This window comes from Sorex fumeus, unplaced genomic scaffold (assembly GCF_029834395.1).
Source record: "Sorex fumeus unplaced genomic scaffold, SorFum_2.1 ptg000129l, whole genome shotgun sequence".
NCBI lineage: Eukaryota > Metazoa > Chordata > Mammalia > Eulipotyphla > Soricidae > Sorex > Sorex fumeus.
In genome coordinates this window covers 7,616,461-7,637,813 of record NW_026606186.1, presented here as the reverse complement: position 1 = coordinate 7,637,813, position 21,353 = coordinate 7,616,461, and the positions used below count along the sequence as shown (strand labels likewise).

At 37.0% G+C, this 21,353-nt stretch overlaps 2 protein-coding genes across 2 annotated transcripts; one reads left to right on the top strand and one right to left on the bottom strand.

Moving 5' to 3' along the window:
* Positions 1-3,646: 3,646 nt before the first annotated feature.
* Positions 3,647-4,582, top strand: LOC130045720 (olfactory receptor 1Q1-like). Its single transcript, XM_056138558.1, has one exon. It carries the CDS (start codon positions 3,647-3,649, stop codon positions 4,580-4,582), a length of 936 nt encoding a protein of 311 aa, XP_055994533.1.
* Positions 4,583-12,296: 7,714 nt separating this feature from the next.
* LOC130045845 (olfactory receptor 1361-like) lies at positions 12,297-13,241 on the bottom strand. The gene has a single exon (XM_056138728.1). The coding sequence runs from the start codon at positions 13,239-13,241 to the stop codon at positions 12,297-12,299; it is 945 nt and encodes a 314-aa protein (XP_055994703.1).
* Between the last annotated feature and the right edge of the window lie 8,112 nt (positions 13,242-21,353).

Genomic DNA, 21,353 nt, shown 5'->3' with positions numbered 1-21,353 from the left:
TATAATAAGCAATGTAGTACTATTACCTATAAGGTAAAGGTAAAGGCCCTCCCGTTGATCGTCGATTTGCTCGAGCGGGCCCAGTAACGTCTCCATTGGAGACTTTGTTGTTACTGTGTCTGGCATATCGAATACTCTCGGTAGCTTGCCGGGCTCTCCGAGAGGGGGGAGGAATCGAACTCGGGTCGGCCATGTTGGCCGCTTGTAAGGCGAACGCCCTACCCACTGTGCTATCACTCCAGCCCTAAAATATTTTGCAGAAAATCTAGGCTTCTAGAGATCAAGGGACTTTCTCTATTCATTTATTTTGTTTGTTTTGTTTTTCACTTTCTTTTTTCAATTTTTTTTAAAAATTGGATCTACAGAACAGGATACTGCCAACTCTTATGAAAAATGAAGTCAAGAAATTTGCTTATAAGTGATGGATATGGAGAATACTGTGCTGGGTGAAATGAGTCAGAAAGAGAGGGATAAACATAAAAGATCACACTCATTTATGTGATATAAAAAAAACATAGTATGAGACTAAAACTCAAAGACAGTAGAAACAAGGGCCAGGAGGACTAGTCCATGGTTGGAAGCTTGTCACTGGTGTGTGTGGGGGGGGGGGGAGCGCGGGGGGGGGGGCAGGGAGAAGGCAATTGGAATAGAAAAGGACCACTATGACAATGGTGGTTGGAAATGATTCTCTAATCCTTTGACTGTTAAATGCAACTGAAAAGAATGAAAGACCTAGGTTTCCTCTCTAGTGTCTGACTTGTAATCACTGCACAGTATTTCCTCTCTTATGTCGTGCATAGATTTCTTAAAAGCTTCATGTTGAAAAGTAATAGACTTGTTCTGTAAGATTCCAGAGGACCAAACTATTTCCAGTGGCCAGAGAGGAGAGAAGATCACACTTTAACTTCCATAGAAAAGAAAAATCTAGCAACTAAAGATTTCTATCACTAAACACTTCAAAAAGAGTAAGAAAGTTTATTTTCTTTATTAAAGGGGATTGAGCACTAATAAAAACATTAAGTCAAATCTGTAGTCGTTATTTTGCTCTCATACCCTTTAGTTAAAACCTATTTATATTTTAAAAAAACTGGCATACAAAATTGTTTATCAGAGTTTTCAAGATTTGTAGGGATATATAGTATCTTTGTAAATACTGAGATCTAAAAGGAAGCTATATTATTTATTAAAATGCATTCAGTGGAATCTAAACAGTAAAATAATTTGATACTTGTTCCATTCAAGCATTTTATTTTAAACCCATTTTACTGAAGAACAATTGTTCATATTTAAAACATATAATTTAATAAATTTGGAGACAAGTGCACACCAGTGACACCAGCATTACCATCATTCCCTTCATTTCTAATGTCACATATCTATTTTAAAAAATACAAGAACAAGGTGATTCTTAATACTTTGTTTTTGCATCAACTTGGGGCTGCAACAATAGTTTAGTGGACTGGGATTTTATCTTTAGCATCCTATACGGTCCCATGAACACTTCTGGGAATAATTTATGAGCACAAAATCCAGGAGTAACCCCCGAGTATTACCAGGTATGACCTCCCTGCAAATTTTCTTTTAAGCTTGACATCAACCTTTTTTCTCCCTGAATACATACATCCTTTCTTTTCTTCCTATTTAAATATCATCTTATTATATAGTTCATCAACATAATTTTATTTTTCTTTTTAATTATGTCATTGAGTTAACATTTTACAAGAGTACATATGTCTATAGAGTATAATTTCAAATAGTCAAAATATGTATAGTTATCCCACTATACCCACCACCAAATATATTAGAAGTTATGCTACAAAGTCTTTCACAATCACCTATAATGCTTCTCAGAAACAAAGAATACAAAAATTGAGTACATGTCTAGTTTCTTGTAAAAACAAAGTTTTAAGTATGAAAAACTCTTATTATAATTATAATTATTAAACGACTGATTGAAGTCAGATAATTGCTAGTTTACATCATCTGAATTAACCAACTGTTCACCTGTTTTAAGCTACAGATAAAATAATTTCATGTGGCTCAATCCAATGTATCACAAATTTTGAAAATGATTATTGAACCTAAATAATAGGTCTTGAGAAATAGTACAGGGGGTAAGGCACTTGCCTTGCATATGGTCAATCCCTTCATCCCCTGCAGCTTGTATGTGCCCCAACTACCACCAGAAGTGATACCAGAGCACAGAGTCAGGAATAAACCCTGACTTAAGGCTGATTTAGGTCAAATGTGGCCCCCCAAAATCAAAAATTGAAAATAACTATATAATAATGTCTTATTTAAAGGCATCTGATAGATAAATCTTTTCAATTGCAATTTATTTCTCAATTTTTATTCAATTTTTAAATTAAATGGCTATGCATCCATAAGAATTGTTTATGGCTCAAATGAGTCAGACTCAGTATCTATTCTACAGCTTTATTATTTATTATTATAGATATATACCTGTTCTCTTAGATGAACAAATGAGAATTAAATTAATGTCCATGGGCCCACAGACATCATACAGTGTGTTGGACACTTCACATGGCTGACCTGGGAGTTGATCCCTAGTACCAATTATGGTCCCCTGAGCCTGCCAGAAGTGGTCCCTGAGTACAGAGCCATGAGGAAGCCCTTGGCACCACCAGGTCTATTCCCCAACCCAAAATAGTAACTAAAATAAATAAGTAAATGTTCATATAATAGTGTAATATGTATCTTAGAAATTTTCAGAACCATATGAAGAAATAATTATTATATATTAATTTTTAGAATTTTGTTTTTTAGAATTTTTGTTTCAATGAAGTGCATACAACTAAATTATGTCTCCTTTGATTATGCATGAGAACAAGGAAACAGAAAACTTAACTGCTGCAAATTAAATTTATATGGTCGTTAAACTATTTTTTCTAATATTTATAATTCTTCCTTCATTTTACTCCATGTTTTATGTCTAGTAGAAAGATTTTGGATAGATAAAAAAATATTCCTCTTTAAACACGCTATATAGGATTTATGCATAAAATGATGTACTGAAGATAAATGAATTTTGAGAAGATAACATGCTAGGTGAAGTTCCAGAAACTGATTTCCTAGGCCAGTGTATTTGTGTGGAGATCTGCCAGTACTAGGCATTCACCAAAGCAGAAATTGTTGAGCTAAATGAGGTCCAAAACTGCTCATATCAGGCATATCTCTTGGCACATCAGCAGGCCTTATTACCATGAATAAAATGTCTTGGTTTTAGTTTTCGGAATCATGTTATATCACTTAGCATAGCCTTTAGAGCTAGATCAACTGATCTTAATTTCAGGTTTTGTCCTTTATAAACTAGAATTTTATACACCTTCATTTTCTAATTTGTAAAACTGGAATAATTATAACAATTTAAATAATATCAATCGTCTCATGGGGCTATTGTAATAATTAAATGAGATAATGCATCAAGGTCCCAAGTTCAAGGCTCAATAAATATTAGTAAGGTGATAGTGATTCTATTATGATAATAAAAAGCTAAACCTTATTATTTTATACGTATTTATTCTGTTATCAACACCACATAGAGTTTACATTGGAGCACAGAAATCCAAGTAACATGACTGGTCCATATTCATAAAATTAATGCTTTTTGTTCTTTCAGCAACAGATGGATAATACTAACTGGACCAGTGTGTCCCATTTTGTGCTCATGGGCATGTCCACCCACCCAGAAGACCAGATCCCACTCTTTATTCTTTTTCTCTTCATGTATGCAATCAATGTTTCTGGCAACTTTGCCATCATCACTCTGATTATCTCCACTCCACGCCTCCACACTCCAATGTACATCTTTCTCAGCAACCTGGCCTTTGTGGACATCTGCTTCACCTCCACCACAGTCCCCAAGATGCTGCAGAACATTTTCTCCCCTACTAAGACCATTTCCTACCTGGGCTGTCTGGCCCAGACTTATTTCTTCATTTGTTTTGCAGCCATGGAAAACTTCCTTCTGGCTGTGATGGCCTATGACCGATACATAGCCATCTGTCACCCTTTCCACTATCCAATGATCCTAACCAGAATGCTGTGTTCACAGCTGGTGGCTGTGTGCCATGTTCTCTCCCATCTTCATGCCTTGCTTCACATTCTTCTCATGGGTCGGTTGATCTTCTGTGCAGAGAATAGGATCCCCCACTTCTTCTGTGACCTCTACCCTCTGATGAAGATCTCCTGCTCCAGTACGCACCTCAACACCCTAATGATTCACACAGAAGGTGTTATTGTCATCAATGGTGCTCTGGCCTTCATCATTGTTTCCTATGCTTGCATCATCTCAGTGGTCCTCCGGAGCCCCTCAGCCAAAGGGAAGTGGCGGGCCTTTTCTACTTGTGGCTCCCACCTCACTGTGGTAGCCATATTCTATGGCACCCTCACATGGGTCTACTTCCGGCCCCTTTCCAGCTATTCAGTGACCACCGGTCGCATACTCACAGTTATGTACACTGTAGTGACCCCCATGATGAACCCCTTCATTTACAGCCTGAGGAACGGGGATATCAAGGGAGCCTTTAAAAAATGGGTGAACCGAATATGGACTTCTTGAAACCCCAAAGTGCAGTTTCAGAATTTACCTGTGATTTGGGGGCTTGATGAGTTGAACATCTGACAGACTTCTTTTACAACTTTCGAGAAATGTCTAAATTAGGTACATTCCATGGAGTTTTTTCATTGGTGTCCTGAATTATCCCTTTAATAAAACAAGAGATAGGTACTGTGAACTTAATATGAAAAATAGAATGACTTTAATTATAACTAAGGGTATTATCTGAGCATGCCATTAAACACCAAGGCTGTAACCTTAAGAGTTCTGAGATGCACAATTACAGACACAAATTCTGCTTGATTTGTGGAGGAAATAAGGTTATTGAAAGTATATATGGAAATCATGAATTTTCATGAAAGCTAATCAACCAGGCTCAGTAAAAATAGACAAAAATAATAAATGTCATAATCAGAATAAAAGTGAAAATTATATCCCTTAGCTGGTCTAATAAGGTCATCAAACTCTGCTCGCTGCTGTTGCTTGAACCCTCACCAACACTACCAGCAACAGAAACTGGGCATAGTCCTCGGGCACACTCAAAACCAGAAGTGAGCAGGGGACTAGGAACAGCTCAGATGGCCAAGAATTGGCTTTGCAGTTTTAAGTTCAAAAGTATATATTCCCCTGAAATAACACACCACAATGCTGAGTGTGATCTCAGGAGCAGGACTATTGGGATCCCTAACTCTGTGACTGTGCAATCTCTGACCCATGAAAATCAATTGTTTGCAAGTCCCACAAGTAAAATCATCCAACCCCTTCCCCACCCAACAAGCACCGCAACTAAGTTTGTGATCCCTTAAAGTACCATAACCAAGTTTGTGAATATCTTAACCAAGTACTTGACTCTTGGAAAGCATTGAAATGAGTATGGACATCCCTGGCCCATTATCAAAAAACAACAAAGGGAAAGGAAAGTTAATTAAAATTTAAAACACCAGAACACTTTCAGAAAGAACTGCCCAATTCTTAGTCGTTGCATCAATAGTGTTTAATTCAAAATAATATGTAACTGTGACTAGCCAAAACTCCAGGCTCTAGTTTTCAACTAGGAAGGCAGTTTTCTGTAAGTTGATTTATTTATTTAACCAAAATAAAATATAAAATGGAACTATTCCAATTGGAGAAATGGGACATAATGACAAATATCTATTATATAGTCAGTAGTTAAGAGATGTTTCATAATTAAGCACAGTCAGTTTTCCAACTGTCATTTTCTTAACCATTTTTTAAAGCTACGGTGTTCAGGGATAACCCCTTCTCAGCATGCTGCTGTATTGATATAGTTGATATGTGGGGTTAATCTATTCAGATTAACAATCTATGCTGAACATGGAGAGTACTTCTAAGAGCCTAATAAAACCTTAAATCGCCCATGTCATCATTATAGAGGGACATTTCTGACACTAAAAGGAAAATGTCAGGAAAGCTATTGCTAGTCCAGCCTGATTTAATCCAAATCTCTGGAAAATTTTTTCTATATACTGAGATATTATGGTACTGGGCTCAGAAGGACAAAGTTGTGATAATTTTCTACAATGTGACGGAAGAAGATATTCTGATAACCTTTATATAAATATTGCTCAAATTTTACACCATTGACATCAGTTTGAAAAACTACACCCCTTTTGGCTGCACCCAAATAATAAATTCTTCCAAGGGAAACATGTCCCTGGCACTTATATAAAAGACAATAAAACCAATTTTTATTACTTAACTATAGTTCTTTATATTTTCTAGAAAGTATATTACATATACAATATTTTCTTTCTGTTTCTGCTTTATCTTTCTTGCCTCATTGACCCAACTTTCTTTTTTCTTCATCTTTACGTGGCAGTTCCAGTACTGATCCTCTTTATTATTCAGCATCTTATTAGCTTTACCACTTAATGATATGAACATATTAAGTATTAATTCAATTCTTCTAAGAATCCCTCTGTCCCATTGAAAGAATATTCTTAGGATAAAAAATACAAAAGTAAATTAATTTAACATTAAATTATTTTAATTTAGGCACTATGGTTTACAATGTTCTTAATAGTGGAATTTGAGGGCTGGAGTAATATTATAGTGGTCAGGGAGTTTGCCTTGCACATGCCCAACCTGGGTTTGATCCCTAGCATCTCATATGGTTCTCAAGCCATGCTAGGAGTGATCCCTGAATTCAGAGTCAGTAATAAGCCTTGACCACTGTCATGTGTGGCCCAAAAGCAAAATAGTGGAGTATCAAGCATACAAAATTTCTATTCCAAACCCACACTATTTCATCACCACTCCACCAATTTCCCAAGGTTTCTTTTAACCTCCACCCCACCTCCTCTAGCAAACTCATCTTTAAAATTTAGTTCTTTTAGTTTGGAACTACAGTGTTTACTATTGTGTTGGATTGTTTTAAAATAGGTTGAATTGTTTCTTTCCTTTTTTACATTTTTTAAAATTTTTTATTAGTAAATCACCACTAGGTACAGTTACAAACTTATAAACTTTCATATTTCTGTCAAGCAATAATCGTTTACCCATCCCTCCACCAGTGCCCATTCTCCTCCACTTATGTTCCCAATATCCTCCCCACCACCCCCACTTCATCCCCCCACCTCACCCTGCCTCTGTGGCAGGGCATTCCCTTTTTTTCCTCTCTCCTTTTGGGTGTTGTAGTTTGCAATAGAGGTATTGAGTGGCCATCGTATTTGGTCTATAGTCTACTTTCGGCATGCATCTTTCAACCAGAATGAATCCTCCCAACATCCTTTATTTAGTGTTCCCTTCTCTATCTGAGTTGCCTTTTCCCCAGCATGTGAGGCCAGTTTCCAAGCCGTGAAGTAGACCTCCTGGTCCTTATCTCTACTACTCCTGGGAGTTATTCTCCCATTCTGTTATTTTATTTTCCACAGATGAGTACAATCTTTCTATGCCTGTCCGTCTCTTTCTGACTCATTTTACTTAACATGATACTTTTCATGTTGATCCATGTATATGCAAATTTCATGACTTCATCTTTTCTAACAGCTGCACAGTATTCCATTGTGTAGAGTGCCCAAGAACAGATGACTGGTTAAAGAAACTTTGGTACATCTACATAATGGAATACTATGCAGCTGTTAGAAAAGATGAAGTCGTGTTGGATTTTAAGGTTCTAATGTATACAGTTATCTCACCTCTATCCCACCAAAGTGTCCTGATCAATGCCCCTAGTTACCAACACTTTGCCTCCTCCTCTCCCCACATCCCACCACCCATTCCTAAATTTTCTTGGAACTCTCATTTCTGGAATCAAGAGTCAATTATTTGGTCAGAGTGATACCTTCCATCCCCTAGTCTTGCTAGTCTTCAGACCATAGAACCATAGAACAGTATTGAGTATTTGTCTTTCACTTAACATTGGACTCCCCAGTTCCACCAATGAATTTGACATGTTTGAAGAGTAATTGGACTATTTCATCCAACTATTTTGATTTTAGATGATGCCTTTGTTCTCTGCAGGATACATATTTATCTGCAGGATACATATAAAATATATATTTTAACATATAAAGTATATAAAATTAATGAATATGTGTATACAGATAATTATATATTTTATGTTTAATATGCTACTATTTATGATGATAAAAATTTAGAGATATTTACAGGAAAACCCATAGACTTTTAGTTGATTAAGTTAATTATGTTTGTCATATTTATTTACAGTTCTTTCTTTCATTACCATCATTATCCTATCTTCACCAAGGGCAGGTCTCAAACCCATTGATTTTGGACTTGCTTTAACTATCAATGATCAGGTATAATAAATACCTGGTGGGGTTGTTTTGGAACATTGGAATCCTGAAACAACTCTATTATGAACAACTTTGTAAATCACTTAGAGGTTACCATAAAAAAAACAATATATGCATTATGAAAGTCCCAAATGGAGAATATAAATGGAAAGGGATGAAGAATTTATTTAAAAAAAACATGGATGACACAAAATCCCAAATTTAGAAAAGAATATTAACATATATATTCATGAAACTGAACCAGCAACCTAAAAGGTCACCTTCCCAACCAAAAGTTTATAACACAAGACACATTATCCCAATTACGAGAAGGCAATGAGATCATTTTTTAGGCAATAATAAAAAATATATTACTGACAAGGGAACCTCCTAACGGATTTCTCAGCAGAAATTTTCCTTGGTGACTTCTAGTGGAAGGCCAAGAGTGATATAGGTGAAGGGAAATTGAAAGTTTCCAACTTCAAATTACATAACTTAAAAGTTATGAAGATATTGCATATAAGATTTGTGACTATAGTTAATAATACTGTAATATATGCATGAAAATCATTAAGACAGTAAATCTTAAAATGTTTCCTTACAGGAAAAATGTGTTGATGGCTGTTAACTAAACTTTTTATGATAAACACTTTTCATATAGATTGATATTGTGGTACATTGTATATAATAACATAAAAACTTATGTAATAAGTCAGTAATATCTCAATAATTAAGCATTTCCATGAGCTCCCATTTGACCCAGCAATACCACTCCTGAGAATATATCTGAGAGAGGCAAAAAAGTATAGTCGAAGTGACATCTGCACTTGTTTGTTCATTGCAGCACTCTTTACAATAGCTAGAATCTGGAAAAAACCTGAGTGCCCAAGAACAGAGGGCTGGTTAAAGAAGCTTTGGTACATCTACACAATGGAGTACTATGTAGCTGTTAGAAAAGATGAAGTCATGAAATTTACATACAAGTGATACTACATGGAAAGTATCATGTTAAGCAAAATGAGTCAGAAAGAGAGGCATAGACATAGAAAGATTGCATTCATCTGGGGAACATAAAGTAACAAAATAGGAGACTAACACCCGAGTGGCCGAGATTAGTACCAGGAGTTTTGCTCCATGGCTTGGAGGCCAGCCACACATGCTAGGGGAAAAGGGAGCTCAGATAGAGAAAGGAGCACCAAATAAAGGGTGTTTGGAGGATCCTCCCAGGATGGGAGATGCATGCTGAAAGTAAACTATAGACTGAACATGATTGCCACTCAACACCTCTTTTGCAAACCACAGCACCCAAAAGGAGAGAGAGAACAAAAGGGAATGCCCTGCCACAGAGGCAGGGTGGGACGGGGTAGATGGGGGGTGGGAGGGATACTGGGACCCGTGGTCGTGGGAAATGGGCACTGGTGGAGGGATGCATATTTGATCATTGTATAATTGAAACCCAAGCACAAAAATGTTTAAGTCTACAACTGTACCTCATGGTGTTTCACTAATGAAAAATTTTTAAAAAAAAGTAATGAAAAAAATTAAGCATTTCTAGAGCTAGAGAGACAGTTCAGTGGATAAAGCGCTTGACTTGCATGCAGTTGATCCAAGTTTATTCCAGGTTACACATAAGTTCTACTTGTCATAAGCCAACTCATTATTGAATATTAAAGTATTTTCAGAAAGCAATAAAAATAATTTGTCCTCATGAAAATACATGAAGTATCTGTGATCATAGCCATCACTTCTGAGAATTGTATAATAAAAATGATTGGGATTTTCTCATTATATTTTATATAAATGTTTCCAATAATCTATCTGTTCCCAAATCTAAGAATCAACTATTTGTTCTCATTAATTACCTTTAAGCTACATAAAAATACTAAATTACATAATTGTGGAACCAGAGAGATAACTCAAAGTGATGAATTTGGGAAAGAATATTAACATACAAATTTACATACTTCACAGGTGAAGTCTATTCAATCTCTTCAAACACCATTATGAGTAACTTCAGACAATAAGTCAGGAACAGCCCATAATACTGTCAAATATTACCCCCAAACAAAAAAAAGAAAAATACTTTTATTTAGGATTCTGAAATACCAAAATTATTACTTTTATTTTTATTAATTCCAAGGTCTGTTTCTTTTCCTACTGCCTTTCCAAATCTACACATTGAAGTACAAACCCTTCACAGTGCTCTATCCACATTCTCTTTAACTCCCACCAGTACTCCAGAACTGTTATTTACAAAAATAGGCATCAGTCCAGATTTTCCCACCTCTGGTTTAAGTCTCTTCTACTCATTCCCTTGACAAGTGACATCATCATTGCCTGCATGCTTTTTAGAAATTTAGGTTCCGTACCACAATCCCGGCTGAATGAGAATCTCCAGGTATGAAGGCCAGGAACCATCTATGTGACAAGATAATTCTGATGCTCTCTGACTGTTAAGTCCCTAACATACACAACAATGTTCATCTACTCTTTAAAAGCTTTCAAAACTGAATTATAAAGCTACCTAATGCATCTGTTTCATGGCTAATCTTTCAATATTCTTACTGGCTGCCTTTATCCATTATGATTCCTTCTGAAAACATACATATTTTTGTGACATTTCTATCTAAAGTCAAGACATCTCCACACACCTAAAGAATTATGGGAACAGCTACCTAAAATAAAATATCATAAAATTAGCATGACTAGGACAGCTATTGATTTGGTACTAAATTGTCACTGTCACTGTTCTCCCGTTGTTCGTCAGTTTGCTTAAGCAGGCCCAGTAACATTTGTGGGGCTTGTTACTGTGTTTGGCATATTGAATACATCACAAGTAGCTTGCCAGGCTTTGCCGTGCCAGCAAGATACTCTCGGTAGCTTGCCGGGCTTTCCAAGAGGGGCAGAGGACTTGAACTCGGGTCGGCCATGTTGGCTGCATGCAAGGTGAATTCCCTACCCGCTGTGCTATCACTCTAGCCTGGTACTAAATTAAATACACCAAAATCCACTTCCACAGAGCCTTCCGCATATAAATGGCATAATTCTATCCATTTTCACAGCACAGCATTATTTTTTCCATTATTTATAAATGGCATAACAATTCTATCCATTTTCGCAACACAGCATTCCTTTTCCATTATTTATAAATGGCATAACAATTCTATCCATTTTCGCAACACAGCATTCTTTTTCCATTATTTATAAATGGCATAACAATTCAACACATTTTCATGGCCCTTCATTGATTCTTCTTTCTACATTACAAATTACATCAAGTTCAACAATATGTCTCTTTCCCATTTGTCTCATATATGACCAGATATTTCTGATGTTAGATCCAGTGCATAGACTCTCTGCTCTAGTTTTCATTACCCATGGTATACACTCTCCTTTATGGAACAATAGAAATGTTTAAAAATGGAATAATTTAGTGACTATATAAGTATTTATCATTTATTATAACTGAGTTGAAAGGTTTTTAAATTATGGGAAAAATCATAAAAGTCTTAAAATTTTAATTTTAATTCTGTTGTTTATTTAAAACTCACTTTTATGTCCAATGGCATTATGTTGCTTTCTCTCTGTAAAACAGTCTTGCCACACCAGCACTAAAATGATCATGCTCTTCAGGCCATACTTATTTACAACTGGTATGTCCTGTGCCTTGTGTTAATTCTGAAAGATGAGAGGCTTGGATTTGGTGATCCTAAACATCTTTGGCTCCAGTATGATGAGATTCTAGGTCTGGAGGACTGGAATGATGACTTGAATTATTTATTCACAAACTTCCATCTTCTCAAACTCAAATAAAAGGGAGCCAACTGGGAGGGTTATTCCATAGGAACATGGTCCATACCAGCTATTGGAGTGCAACCCATATGTTTGGGGCATTTTTAAGACTTCCCTGAAATCCTTGAATTCAGGGGATGTGTTGCCATTCTCTATTTGTTTGAGAACTAGGTTGGAAGTTTCCTGAAAGGCAGTTTCCTGAAAAGCCTTCTCAGTGCTCTCTTAACCTCCTGGTTCCTTAGGCTGTAGATCAGTGGGTTTAGCATAGGAATAACTACTGTATAAAAGATGGCAACCTGGCGGTCCTGATTCAAGTCATAGCTGGAAGATGGCTTGAGATACATGCGCATCACCGTGCCGTACAGAAGCACCACCACCATGATGTGAGAACTACAAGTAGACAGGGCCTTGCGCAGGGCAGCAGCTGAGCGCATGCGGGCTATGGCAGCACCGATGCGGGCATAGGAGCCCAAAATGAAGAAGAAGGGACTGATCACCACCGCCACACCCTCAGTGAATATTAGCATCTCATTGACCACTGGCCGAGTGCAGGAAAGCTTCAGCAAAGGCGTAATGTCACAGAAGAAGTGAGCGATTTGGTTGCCACAGAAGGTTAAGCGGGTGACCAGCACACAGTAGAGCAGGCTGTTGAGACTGACAACCACCCAGGAGGTCAAGGTTATGCGAAGACAGAGGTGGCGGCTGACAATGGCAGAATATCTTAAAGGATCGCAGATGGCAATATAGCGGTCGTAGGCCATGGCAGCCAACAGGTGACCCTCCATACTTCCCACAGCCATAAAGAAGAACAGCTGGATCATGCAGCAGTTAAAGGAAATAGTTCTGTTGGCAGACAATGTATGCACCAGCATCTGGGGAATGGTGATAGTCGTCAGAAAGATGTCAATGAAGGAAAGCTGGCTGAGCAAGAAGTACATGGGGGTCTGAAGCTTGGGGTCCGAGAGAGCAACACTAACTAATAGAAAATTCCCCATAACTGCTACCAAGTACATGAGAAGGACAATCCCAAAAACAACTGGCTGCATTTCTTGTCTGCTGGAAAGGCCCAATAGGACAAATTCAGTCACTTCAGTTCTGTTTCTAGTGGCCATAAGCTATGTCCCACGTCACCTGTAAAAAGAGACTATTAGGATTAAATAATGCTAAGTATAATCTGGAAGAGCTCATAGGAGACACATTTTCTTTTGCATAAATCTGCCTAGTTTTTGAAAGAGGGTTTTTTTTTTAGATTATTTTCTTTCTTTTGCTATGAACTTTCTCTGCATTCACTCATCTCTCACTCGTTACTGTATTCCAACTTCTCTACTGATGGCTTACAATCTCTCAATTGGCATATCAGAAGTACAAAACTTTTTTTATATGGTTCTTTGGGCTGGAGCGATAGCACAGCGGTTAGGGCGTTTGCCTTACAAGCGGCCAACATGACTGACCCGAGTTCGATTCCTCCGCCCCTCTCGGAGAGCCCGGCAAGCTACCGAGAGTATTCGATATGCCAGACACAGTAACAACAAAGTCTCCAATGGAGACGTTACTGGGCCCGCTCGAGCAAATCGATGATCAACGGGAGGGCCTTTACCTTACCTTACCTTTATTTTATGGAATTCATTGTGTAATAAAAACATATCTGGACAAAATTCTTGCAATCATGTATTTTATGTGTATTCTTTACTTTTTATTTTGTTCCTTTGCCATAGTATACTAGCCTTATTTTGATAAAAAACCTTTTTTCTCTTCTTTTAGCTTTAAGGTATCATTGACAAAACATTAATGTGTAAAATCATTACATTTATAGTATAATGACTCCATATCTGCATGTTTTGTAGAATTATTCCATAATGTACTTAACACATCCATACATATAATCATGATTGGTTGGCAAATTGGCCCTTCCTGTATTTGTCACAAACAAAAGGGGGAGTTTTGCTCTGAAAACTAGTAGTCATTTTAGTAGCCTGAATTCCTTCTCTTTAAGAGAAGAACCATATAGTTTTTAATGGGGGAAAAGCTTTTCAGTGTTTTATTACCTGAATCCTGAGATGAGGGTAGGTGAGGCTAGTTTCTTTGTAGTGTACACAGACTTTCATTTTGATTAATTCCCTCCCCGCTTTTCTCCTCCATCCTCTTGGGACTTGACTCCCTTTAGATCGCAGGTCCCCACCATCAAAATGGGCATTCTCTTCCCCTGAAATCCCCTATCCTTCTTCAGCATACTTGGGGAACACTAAAAATCAGCTACTTCCTTTTTCATTATTGAATTTGGATATGTACAGATAGTGTCATTATGATTCACAGACATGTAATAAAACAACCATGAGAAAATATGCTCCAAAACTGTCGGTGATTTCCTTCTAGTAGATTTATAGAAGGATTTTTTAATCTATTGCTCTTTTCACAATTTATATTTTCTAAAATAAATATATTTTACAATTATAAAATTTTAATATGATAAATAAGCAGGAAAATATGAATGTGGAATATTTCTCACCTTTGCTCAACACAAGAGTAAAGGTTAGATTCATTCTAACCTCCCTCAACACAAATTTAACCACAGTCCAAAAAAAATGCTAATTCCTGACAAATTCACTAACATGACATACTAGAATAGTAAATTCACCATAATTATCACTAGCACACCCACTATCACCAATAAAGGGTAAGAATTATTTTAAGAACACCTATCAAGATGTATTATTTACCCTAATTATGATTAAGTAGGAACTTAAAAAAATAGATAAAACTTACATTTTCCAGAGTCTGTGATTTTGTTTTTTATTTCTTCTTGTATACTTCTTGGTGTCCATGGTTATTGCTCAAACTATAAACTGTTGCAATGCTATTACTCAGTCAAGACAATGACCATATAAAAGCATCTACACAGAGGTATAGATGAAGATAAGAAAGGATAAGAGTTGGAAAAGTAGAAATGGAACAAATTCCTTCATAATGAAAAAATGAGAGAAAATATTTTCTAAAAAGGAAAGACTGGCAGAGTATAGATTTGAGAATTCTGAGGATAAGAATGTAATGAGTCTCATTTCTTCCAAGCATAACAAATTGCATTTTAAATAAATTATATGCAATCAAAATTTAAAAAGCAATGGTAGTGGTCTCCTCAACAGACTTCAAAGTTCATTTCTCTTTCCTATTTTCCAATATCGGTCCTGAGAGTGCCTGAGTTCTGTTGGTTCTGTTGAGACATGTTTGACTTATCAAGGATGCTGAAACTAGAGGAAGACAAAAAGAGGAATAGTCATTTAGGATAAATATGAATTATACAAATACAGTGCTCAACAATTGCAGTTGGTAAACTGAACAGAAATCTGAAGACCAAAATTCAAAAGAATCCTTAATGGAAAGAGATTTTAAAATTTCTGATTCCTGGCTCACACTTATTGCTTCAAGGACTTCTGGAGTTGTAGAGAAGGGAACAAGCTGAACATAAAGCCCTCATCCTGCTTATTCCTGTCACTGTTCTTTGATGAAAACGCCAATGATGTATGACTCACCCTCATTTTTTAAAGTAATTGCTAAGAACTGTATCTATTGCCTGCTGTGTCTAAGTTATAGTCCTAGTATCTTATCTGTATCCAGGAATCACAAAAACAATATGATACGTATAAATTATTAACTCTTTTTGTCTCAAGAATAGATCCCCTGGGGGCTGGAGAAATAGCACAGCGGGTAAGGTGTTTGCCTTGCACACAGCTGATCTAGGTTTGAGTCCCAGCATCCCATATGGTCCCCCGAGCTCCGCCAGGAGTAATTCCTGAGTGCATGAACCAGGAGTAACTCCTGTGCATCACCGGGTGTGACCCAAAAAGCAAAAAGAAAAAAAAAAGACTAGATCTCCCAAACTCTCATGAAAATATTCTTTTCATGTATATACCTCTTGTAGTTGTAATCTGAAATGTCTTCCACACTCTTCCTTATTATGTGATAATATTCTTTATCTGAGCCTTCATATTGTTACTTAAAAAGTTATCCTCCATGTTACAATTAAAATTTCATCTATTACATTGCTTACTTCTACTATAGCATTTGTACCTTATTCTATTCCTCTATCTTCTTGGCATCAATGTCACGATTTTTCTATACTGTTATAATTTATTACTTATTCCCTTTATGTTTATTATTAGTGAAGAATGTAACTTCATTCTCACCTTTACTCCGTATCTAATATCAAACACCATGGTTAGAAAGTCTGTATAGCTCTGTGCTGCCTTTTCACAGCTTTCTCATAAAATTAAAGTCACTCTATTAGTCATTTTCCTTAAAAGTCTTTCTACAGGGAATCTCATCCCAATAAAGCAGCCTCACTTACATAAGCTCACTCTGGGATTCTACTTACCCCATGAGATTCCATTGTGTTCAGAAGAAAAACTCATTAGAATGGGCTGAGCCCTTCTACTTTGCTTTAACAATTGGGTCTGTAACTCCGGAATCTGCCTATTCTTCCTTACACTTAGATTTCATTGAGGCAAATTACATAAAGTTTATGCAAAACCATTGTGTTTGTAAGAAAGGTCTACTCTTCATGGGACACCTTATTCTTATATAACATAAATAATTGGGCAAGGAGAAACCTCAAGAGAAATTTGATTCCCATTTCATCATCTTAAGAAGTCATATTTCCATTGTGTTTTTTCTGTAATTTATATTTTCTATTAGTACAAAGATCCAGTGAATCTTTTAGCAAAAATAACAGTGGATTCAGCCTAAAATTTTACAGTACTAAACGTCAAGCCAACTGTAAATTTTGTTTTGTATTTTAAGTAAATTTATGATAATGTTCTCATGAGCTATCAACAAAACACGTACTTTTGTGAACTATGAACTTTCTAATTAAATTTTACATGCAACAATATGATTTTTACATGAATGAAACTTTGTTTAAACTATCACATGTCAGTATTATAATACAATTTTATTATAAAATGTACATTCTCACAAAATAAACTTTGATTTTTTTAAATCAAATTAGCATTAGCTGTGTATTATTTTTTTACAAATAAAGATAGACTTGTATAAAGGCTACTTTCTTGCTTGCAAATATATGAAAAGTCGCCTAGCAAAATGTTTTCCAAGCACCTGTTAGAAGCTGATGAAGGAGAGTTGATTCAAGGCTCAACTTTTTTGGGGGGACTGGAGTGGTGGAGATTTGGGGGTTTTTATTTGGCAGAACACTGCAGTGGTCAGGGCTTACTCCTGGCTCTATGCTTCAGCGATCGCTCCTGGAGGGACTTGGAGGATCGTCTGATGTACCGGGGATTGAATCCGGTCGGCCGCACATAAGGCGAACACCTTCCCTGCTGCCCTCTCCTCTGGCCTCTCAACTTCTCACTTTTAAAGGACTGCCCCAAAATATGTGTACATTTACAGCACCCCCACATGGGTGGGTGCCTTGGATGGGGCGCCACTTAAAGTGTTTATAATGGGTGAGAGATGGTGCCTGCTCTTCAGCCAGCGTTACACTGTTCAGATTACTTGAAATGAGACAACAGTCGTTTGTAATGTTTGTAACCACTTGATCTTCTGAAGTTCAAATTCACTTGGTTTGGCATTTTGTTTGTGGTCTGGCCTATATGGGTCGACTCGGTTTATATGAACAACACAGAGCGTTGAGTTCTAGCAGACCCTTTCATGGAGATGTTTCTATCCCCTTATCAGCTTAGTTTTCTCTGCACGAGTTCTCCTGCCATATGGAGGGTAATCCTTCCTGTATTTAAAAACACGTGGAGGGGCTGGAGTGATAGCACAGCAGGTCGGGCGTTTGCTGTAGGTTCAATTTCCGGCATCCCATATGGTCTCCTGAACAATACCTGAACAATACCATATGGTCTCCTGAACAATACCAATTTCCGGCATCCCATATGGTCTCCTGAACAATTCCTGAGTGCAGAGCCAGGAGTAACCACTGTGCATCACCGGGTGTGACCCAAAAAGCAAAAAATTAAAAAATTAAAAAAAAAAAACACATCAAGGGATTCAAGTCTTAGCACCGCAGGAAGGGAAGCTTCAAGTGGGGACCCTAGTTTAATCCCCAGCATCCCATACAATACCCTGGTGATCCCCTGGGCGCAGAGCACCCACTGGCCGTGACCCCAAAACAAAGAAATATTTTGTTCTCTACATACATCAGAATTAAAGTTAAACAATTCTCTTCTCTAGGAATTATACAGGCTGGAGAGGTAACACAGCAGGTAGGGTGTTTACCTTGCACACGGAGGACCCAGTTTTGATTCCTCCACCCTTCTCGGAGAGCCCGGCAAGCTACTGAGAGTATCCCGGCCTCATGGAAAAGCCTGGCAAGCTACCCGTGACATATTCGATATGCCAAAAACAGCAACAACAAGTCTCACAATGGAGATGTTACTGGGCCCACTCGAGCAAATTGATGAACAATGGGAGGACAGTGACAGTGACAAAGATTTTTATTATTTTAAAAAAAACTGTGATTTGCAAAGTGAGAGTTGAATTTTAAGCATAAATATTTCAATACCAATTCCACCACCAGTGTCAACTTCCCTCCACCAACGTTCCCTTATTCCCTCACCACCCCAACTCCCAACCCAACCCTGTGTGTCAGTTTGACAGGTACATTATGTTTCAGTGGTTGTAACTTAGATCGATTTTCAGTGTTGTTAAGTTTGTGTTTTGTGTATATAGCTGTAACATTCACTCATATCACAGGTATAACTGAAGCCCTGATGCCTGTTCACACAAAACTTCTCTTCTCCATTGGCCCTCCCCCTCAATTTCTTTCCTTCTCTGTCCCTCTCTCTACACACTGGAGTCAAAGGTAATCTAGCCTGCCCCTTTTACTATAATACTTTTCCCATCCACTACTCTATATTCCAAAGATAAGTGAAATCATCCTGTGTTTTCTTTCTTCTTCTGACTAACTTCGTTCAACATAATATCTTCCAGTTGCAAGCACTTGGCAGCAAATTACATGATTTCATCATTCCTTGCAGCTGCATAGTATTCCACTGTGTATATATACCACATTTTCATGATCTATTCATCTGTCGTTGGACACCTAGTCCATATCTTAGCACAAAGATCTCAACTGAAACAATATAGCTGCAAAGCATGAGGTTTTATAAGAGCAGAGGACAGCTTTATTGGGTTGTTTTGGTCTGTTTCCCTTGGTTAATCCTGGCTCTGCACTCAGAAATAACTCCTGGCAGGTTCAGGGGACCACATGGCAAGTGGGGAAACAATCTGGGTCAGCTTCATGTAAGGCAAGCTCTCAACCCGCTGTATATATCTCCAGGCCTGGATAACTCAATGGTTATCTTTCTTTATAATAATGTCTTCCTCATTTTCTGCCTCTACTCAACTGCATTCTTATACTAGATTTTAGCTAGCCATTTTGATTGTCTACTTTAGAAAGATTATCCTTGAAAATTTTTATTTAAATAAATTTCACAAAGGAGTGAAACATATGTTGAAAAATATGATTATATGAAAACTAAAGATTCTCTCATTTTTAATGAGAACCTAATCTTACTTTAAAACAGAATGCTAATGTGCACTATTGATATAGATTAAGCATTGTGAAAATCACAAATTAGTGATCTACACAAAGAAACTGTTACTGCTTAGAAAATCAAACTAGTAGTTAAGAATGACCAAAATTCAGTGCGAAGAGAAAGAATTTTATCCCATCAAAATGCAATCATTTAGAGTGAAGTACATTTATTTTGTATGTAAAGCAAATATTTGCTTGTGTAACAACTTTATTTACTTTTTAGAAACTTCTCCCAAAGAAGGCAGAAGATTATTGTCAAATGTTCTCCCACCTCAAATTTGAGTTAGAAGTTTAAAATACTGAAAATGGGCAATGAACTTAATCAAACCAAACTCACACTACAAAAACAGAGGAGAGAGAAAGAAAAGGAATATATATTCAATAGAAAATTCCAGAGCAGAAAAAGCTCAAGCAGAGAAAGAGATATATGTTTAAGAGAGAACCTGGGCTTCTCCCAGTGGAAAAAGTAAAAAATAAATTTTCAGATTTAAGATCAATTGTAGTTACGAGAGAAGAAAGTGAAAGAGAGTAGATAATGGAGACAAAGGGGATCAATGTAAGCGAAGGATAATTTGGACTTTCAGTAGGAACACATGTTGAGTTTTTTATTTTTCTTTTCCAAATTATTTATTCTTCTTTCCATACACATTTTATTTATTTTTATTGAGATTCTGTGGCTTGCAGTGATACTAAAAATGGTTTCTCATACATGTAATTTCAAAACCACACCCATCACAATAAACATAAGACTCTTCCCTCCCAAGTCGCCCCCACCTCAACTCATTTGTGGACCAATTCTTCCATTTTGTTGCCTTTGGGCTTCTGTTGCTACCTTGCTGTGTATCATGAAGTCCCACATATAAGAGATCATTCTGCATCTATCCATTTCCTTATAACTGATTTTACTCAGCATGATATCCCAATGTTCATTAACACAGTTAGTGCAATAGTTACTATATGGAAACAATCCAAACACCCAAATACAAATAAATGAATGGATTGAGAAGCTGTGATACATATACACAGTGGTATCTATACACTATGTAGCTCTAAGAAAGCACATGTTATTTCTCTGATATGCAACTGAAACATAAGTTTTAATGAATTGTTTCTTTAATTTTGAAAAATATCTTGCTAGATTTCTATCAGAGTTACTAAGACAAAATATGCATTTGATGATTTGAAAAACAGGGCACCATTGGAATAAGTGATAAAAGCAATTTTTTAAAATTGTGTCTTACTCAGGACAGGTAATTTTAAATGCTTTCTCTTTCCCAGTAAGTGTATTTATTTATTTATTTATTAGCACAGCGGTAGGGCGTTCGCCTTACAAGCAGCCAACGACCCGAGTTCGATTCCTCCGCCCCTCTCGGAGAGCCCGGTAAGCTACCGAGAGTATTCGATATGCCAGACACAGTAACAACAAAGTCTCCAATGGAGACGTTACTGGGCCCGCTCGAGCAAATCGACGATCAACGGGAGGGCCTTTACCTTTACCTTTACCTTTATTTATTTATTTATTTATTGAATCACTGTGGGAAAGGTTACAAAGCTTTCAGGTTTAGGTCTCAGTCATGCAAATATCAAACACATTTCCCTTTACCAATACTTATTTTTTACAATGAAGAACCCCAATAAAACCCCACCCCCACCCCCCCAGTCCCTGTGA

Coding starts and splice junctions, on each gene's coding strand:
- LOC130045845 (XM_056138728.1), bottom strand. CDS start 13,241: ATGGCCACTAGAAACAGAACTGAAGTGACTGAATTTGTCCTATTGGGC.
- LOC130045720 (XM_056138558.1), top strand. CDS start 3,647: ATGGATAATACTAACTGGACCAGTGTGTCCCATTTTGTGCTCATGGGC.